The 12,833-nt window shown below is 42.7% G+C and overlaps 1 protein-coding gene across 2 annotated transcripts in view; it reads left to right on the forward strand.

The window, feature by feature from the left end:
- The first annotated feature begins 5,896 nt into the window (after positions 1-5,896).
- MORC3 (MORC family CW-type zinc finger 3) overlaps positions 5,897-12,833 on the forward strand; it is a 327,051-nt gene continuing 320,114 nt past the window's right edge. Inside the window, exon 1 of one of the 2 annotated variants that reach the window (XM_069202531.1) lies at positions 5,897-6,003. In XM_069202531.1, the coding sequence (XP_069058632.1) occupies positions 5,968-6,003 (36 nt within the window). In that variant the 5' untranslated portion in view covers positions 5,897-5,967. Of the gene's footprint in view, positions 6,004-6,215; positions 6,314-12,833 lie in introns of those variants that run through there. The other variant, XM_069202532.1, reaches the window with a different exon arrangement.

Here is a 12,833-nt window from a genome sequence, read left to right on the forward strand (position 1 = left end):
TTTTTTCTTATGGATCGCGCATGAGCGATGCCCTGCACACGCTCGTGTTTATCTTCCTGTCAGCGTCGCGTTGCTAGGCAACTCTGTTGCCTGTACTGTGCTCAGCGCGCCCGTTGTCATGCGCGCGGATGCCGTTCCCGCACGCGCAGAAGTTTAAACACTAAAATCGTGTTTATTTGTGTTTCCGATTTCTCCTCTATACGTCCTTCGCGTCGCCGACTGCAATCCTTACCGAGGTCAGGGGTCGGTTAACCTTCCTAATACGTTTTGGCTTCTGTTCGTCGCTGGGTTCCTGAGATCCGCACCAACTCGTCGCCACTGTTAAATCTCCACGCCGGCATCCGGAATAATACACCGTACGATTCCTCTTTAGAAGGTAAGTTTATTTGTTATTAGACCCCTGACCCAGCTCCGTCCTTTCCAACTGCCTCCTCCCATTCCACGATCCGTTTCCTCCCTTTCCATGATCCGTTTCCTCGTCTCGAATCCCCATTACCGGGATACCGCCGGGTTCTATCTTCCTTTAAGCAATACTACCAACTATACTACAATACAACAGAAGTGCCCCGGGGGCACTTCCCAGAGTAATAGCCCAACCGGGAGCGAGCACTTCTGGGTCTCGGACGAGGGGCTAGCTGGTCGACTGAAACGCAAGCCGAGGAGAAGAGAGAAGGGCAAGCTGGGAAGGAGCGAGAAGAGGCCAAAACTCGAGGAGAGAACCATGAAATGGGAGCAGAGGACGTCAGCACACCGAAGGAGAGCGAGGAAGGAGAAAGGAACACAGAAGAGCAGCAGGGATCTTACGAAGGTTCCCAGGGGGACCCAGAAACAGCAGCGGGCGAGGAGGAGGAGGAGAAGGAGGAAGAAAACAGAGGACCACGATAAAGGAACCTATTAACTGGTGTTGGAGTGGACCAGGAGCCAGCCATAAAGGAGGACACTGTGAAAAGACCATGCCACATTCCTGGAGAAATGTAGCTGCACAAGGTACGGACATTTTTCAAGTCGGGTGTACCTATTGGGGCTAAGGGAGACGAGGGGAAGTAAGGGAATCATAGGAGAGGTAGGCTCCTAGATAAAACACGTCAGTTGGGAACTAAATATACCCCTTTTGCATGAAAAAAACATGCGTTATTCACTTTGGAGTGACCCTACCTCACTTCCCTCACTCACTCCCCTCCCTGGTAAAACCCAATCACAACACCCATTAATACACTTTCCTGATACCTCGTTCTTCTTCATTCTAAGGTACAAAAATGAAGAAACGTGACCTGGGAACGGCGAATCTCTCCCCACCACACCATCTAACAGCTGAGGAACCAACCTAAAAGGAGAGAAAAGAGAAAGAACATTAGTTAGATTACAAGATGATGTCTTTATATATGTCACAAAACAAATAAATAAGTACCACCACCCATCCGAGACTGTATTGCCTAAATAATCATAGTATTAACCCTTACACAATCTAACAATCCACCCTATGCCACTGCACCCTGCACCACTTTTCTCCACTCTGTGCTACTCTACACCACTGCAATCTATGCTGTACCACTTCACTCTACACCACTCTATTCTGCAGCACCCTACACTACGCCACTACAGTCTGTTACTCCACTCTAATGTACACTACAACCCTGCACTCAATGCCAGTGCACTCTTAACCACTTTACACAAAACCAATGCCCTCTATGCCTATCTACTCTGAACCACAGCACTCTATGCCACAGTTTTTATGCCACTGTACTCTGCACCAAAACACTCTATGCCACTCTACAATACACCACTGTACTCTACGACCCTCTAATTTGCAACATTGCACTCTGCCACTGAACTCTACGCCACTGCACTCTATTCTGCACCACTGCACTCTAGTCTACTCTACCCCACTCCACTGAAAGGCACTTCACTCTCCTTTGAAACCGTCTACTCTATGCCACTGCAATATACGCAACTCCACTCTATGCTATGCAAATCTAATCCACCCTGCACCACTCCGATGTACCCTGCACCACGTCAATCTGCTCTGCACCACTCTATGCTACTCCACAATAGATCATTATGCTCTACTCCTTGCCACTCTACATCACTGCACTCTACATGAGTCGACTCTACCCTGCACCACTTCACTCTACCAAGCACTGCATCACTCTGACACAGCACTTTGCACCACTGCATTCTGCACCACTGCAATCTATGCTGTGCCACTCCACTCTGCACCCCTCTACTCTTCACAACTCTATGCTAATGAACTCTACTCTAAATCAGTGCACGTTAGACCAATGCACTCTACACCACTTCACTCTACGCCACTTCACTCTACGCCAATCTACTTTGCACCACTGTACTTTATTCCACTTCACTCTAGACCACTCAACTCCATTCTGACATTACACTCCATGATACTAGACTCTGACACTCTATTCCATTAAACTCTACTCCACTCTGTACCACACTATGATACTTTGTCCACTCTGTAACTCCCTACACAACTCCCTATACGCCACTCCATTCCACTCTATGCCACTCCAATCTACGATACTCTACTCCACAACCCTTGATGCCGCTCCACTATACAAGAATGTACTATGCTCAGCAACACTCTACCCAACTCTCTCTATGCCACCTCATGTTACTTTATTTCACTCTATGCCACTTCACTCTTCTTTATGCCTTTCCACTCTACGACACTCTGCCAATCCACTCTACTACACTCTGACACTACTCAACCTTACTACTAATTTATGGCATTGGCGCTTGATAAGAGGTTCAGATCGCCATTGATTGCCTTCTCGTTCATGTGAGAAGTGAGTCAGATTTATCTTGCCCTTTTTGGTTACAAGCACTCTGTAACCCTTGTATCTCAGGCTTTATTACTGCAGAAGATGATCATGATATTGTCTAAGGGATAGAAATGTCGTCGGCCAAAGTACCTTGACTTGAATTTGTGATATTGTATATAAGTTGGCATAAGCATAGGTACTATGAGCTAATGACTTCTTGATTCACTATTTGAGTCATTCATGTAAAAGCCGTGTATGAAAGCTTGTAAATCATTATTGTGGATGCTAACCACTGTGCTATACGGGTTACTATTTACATTTTTCTTGTAATTGGTGACATTGGGTCATCCAGATAACTTGTGTAATGCCTGAATACCAAAGTCTTTCTCGATTTCCCCTGTTGATGTTTTCCCACAACAATTGATCTTTTATATTTTGATTAAATAAATGCACGAAACCTTCCATTTGGATACTACTTTAATATCATTGTTTATTGGAGTGGTGCTGCATTTTACTAAAGGGACCCCTGTTCCTTTAGCATTAGTTTACTACTCCATTCTAGGACACCCTACTTGCTCCATGACACTGTGGCACACCAGTCGATGACACATCATTCTGCTTTACGCCATTAACTTTTAGCCATGCTGACAAGTAGTTTTATAGTATACAGCATGGCTAAAACACATTGGCAAAGGCAATAGATCCTGCATAGGCTAGACCTATTGGCTTTGCCAATGCTTGTTTATAAGGTATGAATTTTGAGGTGACTTGCAATATGCTTATGTACATGGGGGTATTTTACCCCATATAATACATGGTCACACCATCAACTTTCCAACAAACCACTTAAAACCTTAGCGCATAGCTTCTGTCATTGCAAGCTATTAGAAATAGAGCAGAAGAAAGAAAAGCAACATTCCATTTGTTGCTTTAAACAGCTGCATTAATTATGCTCTGTGACCTGATCTGCCTTTCACCTTGGCTGCTAGCTCTGGCAGATGGCATTGTGATGTCAGTACTAGACTGTAATAACCTTATAATAGTCATTTTCTGATGTATTTTTGTATAATCAGTGAATGCCTTGTCTTTATACTCAGTGACTTGGTGCATCACAAATAGCCGATTCTAAAGAAATTAGTGACTGCAGTTTATACAGGGATTAAAGAATCCCATGTAACTCCAAGAGCTTCTTCAGTTGAAATGCTTCCAGTTATGACTGATGTTGAGCAGAGCTGCCCAAGATCACAACAAGAGTAGAAGCATTACTAGAACTTTGGTTTCTGAGCACAGTTTACAACTGTTGTACCTAATCGCTTTTAATATCTCCAGTGCGGTTCCAATTGGCATGAGGCGAGGGGCATGATGGGTGTGGGACGCAAGGGGTATGTTCTTCCTTTTTTACCCTCCTACCTTTATTTGCTTGGTGCAAGAAGATGCAAGGTTAATCAACATGTTATTTTCACATTTGAGCTAATTACTTTGTGAATGTAAATAACAATAAAAGATACTTTCAGACTGTGACAACATGCCTTCCGTTCTCCCTATTTCACTTCCAAAATATATGATTGTGTACATTTAATGGAGCCTGCAGTTCGCAAACAACGAGCGATTTGTGTAGGGTCGACTGAAATGTCCCCAAGGGTCTCCCTGTACCCCCCAGAAATGTATTGTGTCCTACGCCCCTGATGGTGTACACTTAAAATGAAAGAGCAAAGCAAGTTACTCAGTAGAAAATGCACTCTCTTACATGTTCTAGCCTCATTGGATAATGCAATCACTGCATGTAGGGGTGCGTGTAACAAGGGAGAGAAACTGAACGGAATCCTGGTGGGCACAGGGGATGTTATTGACGTGTATTTTTAGTGCTAAGAAGTGTGTGCCTGTGACTGCAAGAACAGTGAATGGCAAAGTCAGGTTTTCCTAATTGTATTGCGCGTGTATATGATAGGCTGCCACAAAATGTGCAGATTTCTTGTTTTATGTCACGTAGGTTAGTGAACTTCCATTTTTGGGGGTTTTGTAACAGTGTCAATATCATTTTATAGCCCATTGCTCAAAAAAAGTGTAATTTCAGATATTTACCCGGGCTCTTTCCACGGATGGCATTGCTTTGTTTTACTCGCGAGAAAGTGTCACTTTAAGCGTCACAATTTGGCAGTTGGATGTCACTGATCAGTTCACTGAAACCATGGAATTGGTACCGTAAGCATTCTGAAACCTTGGCAGCTACGGAAATAAACGGACGACGTATAGTAAATATAACATAGATTTGGATGAGTTGTGATCAAATACAATGGTTGAGAACTCGGTCAGTCGAGTAATACTGAGGCTTGCCTTTAGACACTGGCTTGAATATAAAGAAGTACATGAATTTATTACACAGTTGTATGTCTTTGTTGTAAACCTAAAAAAATAACCATCGATACCCCTACAGCCGTTTATACTATTTAAACGCAAATGTTTTTGATAGTAGCGTGGCTATACACTATTACAACACTGCCAGATTATTGTTATGACGTTTTAGGAGGGAAAGGGGGTGTGTCACGCTGCTTTAAATCGATTGCCCCTGATGCTGCCTGGCAGGGTTCAGGAGAATAATAATCGCAAAGCTTTTGGGACTTGAGACCCTCTTTAGTTTCGGAACTAAAACAGTAGGAAGTAAGTTGAGAACCATAAAACTAAACCCCTTTCCGTATTCAATACGAACGCAGCCATATTGGAACTGGAGCATAATGAATTAACTTGGTCCCGTTTTCAAATGTTGCCACGGAAACAGTTTTAAAAGGCAGATCAAAAACTCCGAGCGACGCTTTAAGCGCATGAATCTGTTTGAAATAAATGTGAATTCCTAATTAACCTAAGAAAATTAATATGTAACTAATCAGTATAATGGGTTTATATAAATACCTTAGCAGTGAATTAGAATTGTAAGGAAAATTATACAGTATATAAAATATCTGTAAGACTCAATCAATAAAAGTAATATAATCGGTGATGTCTTTTTGCAACGAGACGGGGGTGGGGTTAAGGTGTTTCAATATGGACGTCGGGCTCGTTGAAATGTATTTCTAGTGACGGCTGATACTTCTTCTATGTCCATGCGAGCTGTCCCTGTTTGGCGTTTCTGTGGGCGGTGCAGCTGCTCGCGCATCCCTCCCGATTCCGGTCTGCAACAACCCGAGCGAAGATGGCGCAAACACAAGGAGGAATTCGCCTCAGCGCGGTAAGTGACGAGAAAGCGGGTGTTTCTGGTCTACAGAGGCGGCTCCAGGCTACAGGACAGGCTGCTGTTTGGTCACAGTAAAGGGCAGGGAGGGTTACATCAGCTGTCCATTCACCATATACCTGTATCCCGAGAGGCTCCCAGTGCGGGAGGCACCAAGGGGCTCACGTCTCGGGGACAGTGTGTCCCCCCAAGCAGAGGGAGGTAGTACCCATGCCCAGGCCGCTCACTTCAAACACCACCTTGGGAAAAGCTCAGTTGTGTAAAATACTACTTTGCTTGTTACCGAAGGCGTTTCGATTGGGCTTAGGTAAGCCAATCTATGAGCAGTACCATCGTAGCTCATAAATAGGTTGGTGAACGGTAGCTACTGTAAATGAACGTACTTGTCATCGCGCCCAGTAGTAGTTTATGATTTTTAAGAAACGCAAACAAATGTTATATGGGCTGACCAGATACGTCTTTATAGTGACTTGGGCTAATGATTGGGCGCCAGGGCGCTACGTTTTAGGGTTGCGTGAGTGTCTACAGTAGGGGAGGCGAGGTGACAAATTCAGTGTTTTGCCTGGAACTGGAGGTTTCGGAAGTACAACCCTTAATGCAGCACATTTTATCCGTTGTGCATTAATCTGCTGTTGTTTGCTTTGGTTGGTAACGTTGATGGTATTGAGGCACATTTACTTGCGACACAGGCACGCAGTTCTGTGAGCATGTAAATATGCTTGAACACATTCCAGCTAGAGATGTTTTTGGTTGTCTATGTTTCCTTTCGTATTGGTAATCAGTGCAGTAGACTGCTAGCTTTGCTTTCCTTCACTCGTACTGGTTCCAGCCGTCGGAGGTTGGCATTCTTGCAGGCAGGACCGCGGCAGTCTGCTGGCTGTACTGTTTTTGTATGAGGCGACCAAGAACTGTCAGATTGAAGCAGTATGCACTTCATGCAACCCCAGCTTTTTCCACGGTCAGGGTGCGCCGCTTCACAAAAGCAGTAGCACTCAGTTGCGGTTTCGAATCTTTCTTACGAAGTGCAAGAGAGAAACGAAACTGGGATCAATAACCGAGGAATCTGGTACAATTCATTCTCTGAGCCCAGCACTCTCCCGGTAATGTGCCGGTCACTTCTCCCACCTTTAGTCAGGCGTGTACACTTGACAATAATGACAGTTTACTCGAGTGTTTATTGGAATAATGTTTTAAGTGTTAAGTATTTCACTTCTCAGAAGAGGGGATGCCTCAAAACGGTTGTCCCTTCACGTCTGCGGCCTAAATTTAGAGACCGGCTGAGATTCAGTTCTGCTGAGTAATCTACGCTTGAGTGTCTGAGGAAGGGGAGAAAGTCGTAACAGGTGGCTAGTGGTAAAAGGAAGCACGTCAAGCGTTGGTAGAACTTGTGCGCTTTTGTATACATGGCAACATATTAGAAGAGGCAATTTTAAGCGACAGCCAGCCAAAATAAAGCATTTTTCTACTTCAAAAATCGTGAGTCTGAACCGGGTCTATTGGCATGCATGCCGAGTTGGGCATTTTTAGACAGAGCAAGGGAGCTGTACGTTTTCCGTTGTGCACATCCAAGCACGCACACAGGCGCCCGTAAATACTAACGACTGTCAAACCAGTGCGATATCCATAAAGACAAAACCAGAAGTAGTTTAACAGAGTGAATAAAAAAGACGGTTTCTTGGAGTTTAAGTTGTATGTGAAACTTATTTCAACCCTGCAGTGTCTTAACTTAAGTATTATCTTTAACTCCAATTGAGTTTTTGCGTTTCTTTTCTGCGCTAAACACGTTTTCATTGGGAAGTCGGCATCTCGCTGAGCTACCCTGCAGGCTGTGAAGTCTTGCAGTGAAAGACTTCGGAAACTGGAGCATCCGACCGCAAAAAAACGACGATTCTATTTTGGCAGAGGGTGGTGTTTTGAGACTTCACACAAAGCGTGTATTTTGTGCAAAAAAAAAACTTCATTGGAAGAGAAGAAACAGAGACCAGAGTCAGGGTTACAGTAGTAGCTGCACTATAGTGAGGTAAACATTTTTAGGTCCTGCGTCAGCCAAGACCTTCTGGTTTTACTAAAATAATATGTATTTGTAATATACTTAAAGTGGCTTTCAGCCACCTCTCTCCACCCATTGATTTGTTGTTGTCATTACCATTTTGCTTCCGCCCACTACAGTATATAGCGTGGGGTAATGAATGAGCCTGCTTAAGCCACTGGTTAGCGTCACTTTGAGTGACTATTTTGCTTTTTCAAAACGAGAGCATTCGCAAAGAAGGCACTATAGTTCCCTTTAGTGCCATTGTTGCCTGATGTGATAATAGGATGCATTTGAAGTGAGCACAAGGCACTTTCCCGCTTTATCAGTTTTCATCAAGAGCAGTTGTAAATTCCTTTTAAAGTGCACTGCTGCTATTTCACAGTCAGCATAGGGTTATTCTAACCCTGGTAGCTGGCTCTCACTCTTTCTTTGTTATAGCGCCTGGAACCCCTTTTTGGGTAGCTGTGTGCTTTACAAAATATTACATACCATATTGTGTTCCTGGACTGTGTTTTACCAATGGTTCTTTAAATAATCTTTTCCCAGAACGCAAATTGTGCTTTATCGTGTTTCATTCGCAGCACACTTATCCCCATATAATTGAGTCACAGGTGGGGTGTAATTTGTATTTACTGTCCAATGTTCTATACTTTAAACCCTCTTTGTTTCCTTTTGTTTTCCTTCTCTTTCCTTTCTTAACTTCTTTAATACTTCCTCTTTTGCCGTCTTTCGATCTCTTTCCTGTTTTCATCTTCTCATTTGTTTGTTTTTTATTCATTAGTTTTTTTGTCATTCTTTTTTGCCTACTTTCCCTGTTTCTTTAATTGGTTCTTACTTTTTCTCTTTGCCTACGTTCCCTTTGATTCCTTGCTTTTCCTTCCTTGCATCTGTCTAGCCTTTTTTTGCCTTTTTCCTTGTTCATTTTTTTCCTTTTTTTTCTCTTTGCCTTTCTGTTACTTTTTTTTTCTTTCCTTCTTTCTTTTACCTTTGCTACTTTTATTTTTTCCTTCTTTCTATCCTCTGTTGTCTTTTCTGCCTCTTTTCTTACTTTACTTTTCTTTGCCTTTAATTTTTTTCTTTTCCCTTTTCTTCTTCTTCCCTCCTTTCTTTCTTTTGCCTTCCTTCCCTTTTGCCCCCCTTCCTTGCCCTTTTTCATTCACCAGACCATTATTTTTTTAGGTCTATGTTAGCCAATACCTTTTTGATTTTACTAAAAATATGTATAACCTACTTTATTATATGGAATTTCAGCCCGGCTTCGTCCATTAGTCTATGGTTGTCATTCTCATTTTTCTTCCACCCACTTAAGCGTGCATCAAGGGGCAATCGTGAGCCACTGACTAACTTTACAATGAGTTATGGCATGCTGCTCTTTCACAAGGAGCACCTCCACACTTAAGATAGATCCCCTCAGTGTGGGCTGGGCAGTAGTAATGCATACTTTTTGGAGATCAGAAAACACGTTGCCTTCAACCAATGTTTTATTTAGATTTAATGAGGGTCCAGCAGCTTCCCGAACAACAATGTTTTGCAAATACCTTGACAAAACAAGAAAAGAGTTGCCAAAAGGCTGATAGTAAACACCAGACCTATAGGCTTTGCCAGTGTTAGTTTTAAATGCGGCCCTTCTTTAAAGGGAGAATACTGCCAAGCTTTGTTTGGTGGCAAATACATTGAGATCATGTTTTTCACTACAAAGACATGAGCCAGAGTCTCAATAGTGAGAGCATTATAGTAGGGGGATTTTTTTTTTTTTTTAATAATAGGATGTTGCTATACCTGATTTGGTGGCCAGTGCATTTAAGTTGTTATCACTTATTGGGGTTCCCCTTCGCCAGCCTTAGAAACATGCAGAAATCTGATTTCTAATGTGTAATCTGCAGAAACTTCTTTCTCATAAAAGCCCCAGCCCTCCCATACCTCGTTGACATACGAAGGTCTGGTGTTCCCAGCATTCTTCTAAAGTATTCAAGCCATCATTAACAATTGAAATACAGCATTTTTACTTGAAATGATATGCACACTGAAAGGTGGCATACAAGTACTACTGAAGATCAAACAGAGCTGAGTTCTAAGGAGGTGTGTATGTACAGACATGGAAGAGCAAGGCTACGAATAATGAAGACCAGTCCATCACTTCTGTTTGTTTTCCTCGTCACAGTCCTTCAGTAATGATACATATGTGGGCCCAGGGCTTTGGTGCTACTAGAACCACAAAAATCCACACTTATAAAAACGTTGTGGAAATGAATGTACAAACAAGGAGACACACTGAAGAATACAATAGCTTAAAACTCCTGTACAATGTATGGTTTCATTATTGAAGCCATGAAAGATGTGACATGTATATCAGAGGGGTCCACAAGCACAGGTAATGGTCTTTCCTTGAAGGGACCCTCTCAATATCTTTCCAGGAGGCCACCAATCCCTTCTAAAATAAAGAGAAAAAGGAATGCAGTTCCTAACAAAAAACAGGGTGGAGGCACAGTTTGTCAGATATGAGATAGGTCAGAGGGAAGTAATTTAATTTAGGAGCAAGAACCCTCACCCACCCAGTTGCATGACATGCTTCATCATCGAGCATCTCCTTGTTAGACCGGTGTTCCAATGCCTAATGGGCACCCACAAGGGGGCTCTTTGCTGGAGATCTTTTTTATTTATTGATTTCAAGAGGGTTTACTTGGGATTTTATTCAATAGGAACATTAAATAACATAAATGAAAAACAGTACATTGTATGGTACCATCAGATCAAGTGGGAACAGTAGTTTAGGTTATAGCATGAGGAGTCTCTCCACATTTATAGAAAATAGAGGGTGGAGATAAGTGTATTTGTTTGCAACGGTGAGGTGATGTTAATCAGTATATGTATTGTGACAGAGCGTTTTTTGATGTTGTGGGGAATGATTAAGGTACCTCAATTGTAGATGAATGAGTATTGTAAAAGAGCGGAGACTGGAGAAGGTGATAGGCGTGAAAAGTAGGCAGTATGTAGGGGTGGTTGGGGAGAGGATGGGATGGGAGAGTGGGGAGAGGAGGGTGGGAAAATGAGTGAGTGATTGAATGCATGAATGATCGAGTGATCAGATGATTGTGGTTACGAAGACCAGTGAGACATAAAGTTGCCTGGTTTGCACCATAGTTTACCGTTCTTCATTGGTGTTGTCTTCAGGTATAAGTTTACTTAGTTACAGGCAGTTCTGGTGAATTTGACCCATTACCACCATGTGTGTGTGTGGGTGGGGGGACAGTTTGGGTGAGTCTTTCCACTCATTGAGGATACCTTTTAGGCAATTTGTGTCTAGAATGTCCCAAATAAGACGGTCCTCTTTTTTTAGCACCTGTTTAATCACAGTGGGGACGATTTCCAGGGTAATAGCGGCTGAAGTGGGAGTCCATTTTGTATGAAGTATTTGAGATATTGTATCACTGATGTCCTGCCAGAACATTTTCGTGGAGGCACACTCGATTATCATGCGTCTTAAGTCTCCTGTTTCCTTCTCACAGCTCCAGCATGTGTTGGATGATTAAAGGCCTAGTTTATAAATTTTGGCTGGAGTCCAGTGGGCCATATTGGCAATCCAGTATCTGCTTTATGGTAGTGATGGAATTATTATTATGTGATGTTGGAAATGAGGTTACTCCAGGTAGATGGCAAGTCCGGTGAGACATTTTGGAGTGTTGTTGAAGTCTGATAGTAGAGTTTCCTACTTGTCTTGTTAGTTTAGTTTGTGAGGTTTTTGTGGGGGATAGGAAGGCGTACAGTTTGGTCGCTAGGTGACTGCCTTTGGTAAACCTCAGTGTGAACTCGTACATGAAGCGGGGAAGAGCCACACCCATGGAGAGCGGGAGAAATAGCACACCTTTCAATAGAGTCCAAAGTTGGACGCCATACTGTGGGAAGAGCTACCCTTGAGGCTCCATGCTGAGGTCATGCTTCAAAGGCAGCGCCTGACCCATCCTAGTTACTTCCAAGGTTATGGACGGAGGTAGGTCACTGACACCGTTCCATGTTGACCTTCTTGAGTACTCTTGATGTACTTATCCCAACCCGCCAGCTTGATGTGAGTTGTCTGGTTTCTTACCTTCTTCGCCATTATTTTCATTAGTAACAGTATAATACGCAGTGGCATCCTTGATACCTAAGGGCTACGGTTCTGACTTCAAGTGAGGCAGGACTTTGCTGAAAATTACACCTTTCACCTTTTTAATAGGTGTTTTGGGATTACTTTATCGAGTGTGGTAACATGTTCCAGCTCCGGTGTTTGAAACACATAGTCTGCTGCAGTGTTTCTTGCGGTTAAACACAACTAACTTTTCTTGATGTTACATATTGTGTGCATCCTAACGTGGTGATAATTTACCTCACGTTTGTTTTAATTGTGTGTCCATTTACTCTGATACACTAGGCATGTTATATGTTCTGTGTGTTTAATTCAGTGTAATTGTTGACTGAGAGCACACTAAGACACAATTCTGTTGGCAGTACAATGTAGATTTTCCTAGTAAACTATGACAGAAAATCTTAATTTTATTAACAACACGGAGGGCTAGTATTATGCTTCTCTTATCTTGCTTCAGTTCAACAGCATCAGTCAAGAAAACTACAATTCCAATGACGCTAGACAACTAATAGCCAATAAGAATGCAAAACATATTGTAAGGAGCACCAATCATAACACAGTGCATAGTATACACTTAACACTTAACTGTGACCAGCCCCCTTTTCTTGTTGCGAGAGGCTAGTCACTATGAGAGAACATAGGAAAAATAGCTAAAATTATAGTAAATGCCAA

Source organism: Pleurodeles waltl, chromosome 8, assembly GCF_031143425.1.
Source record: "Pleurodeles waltl isolate 20211129_DDA chromosome 8, aPleWal1.hap1.20221129, whole genome shotgun sequence".
In the NCBI taxonomy this organism is placed as follows: Eukaryota; Metazoa; Chordata; class Amphibia; order Caudata; family Salamandridae; genus Pleurodeles; species Pleurodeles waltl.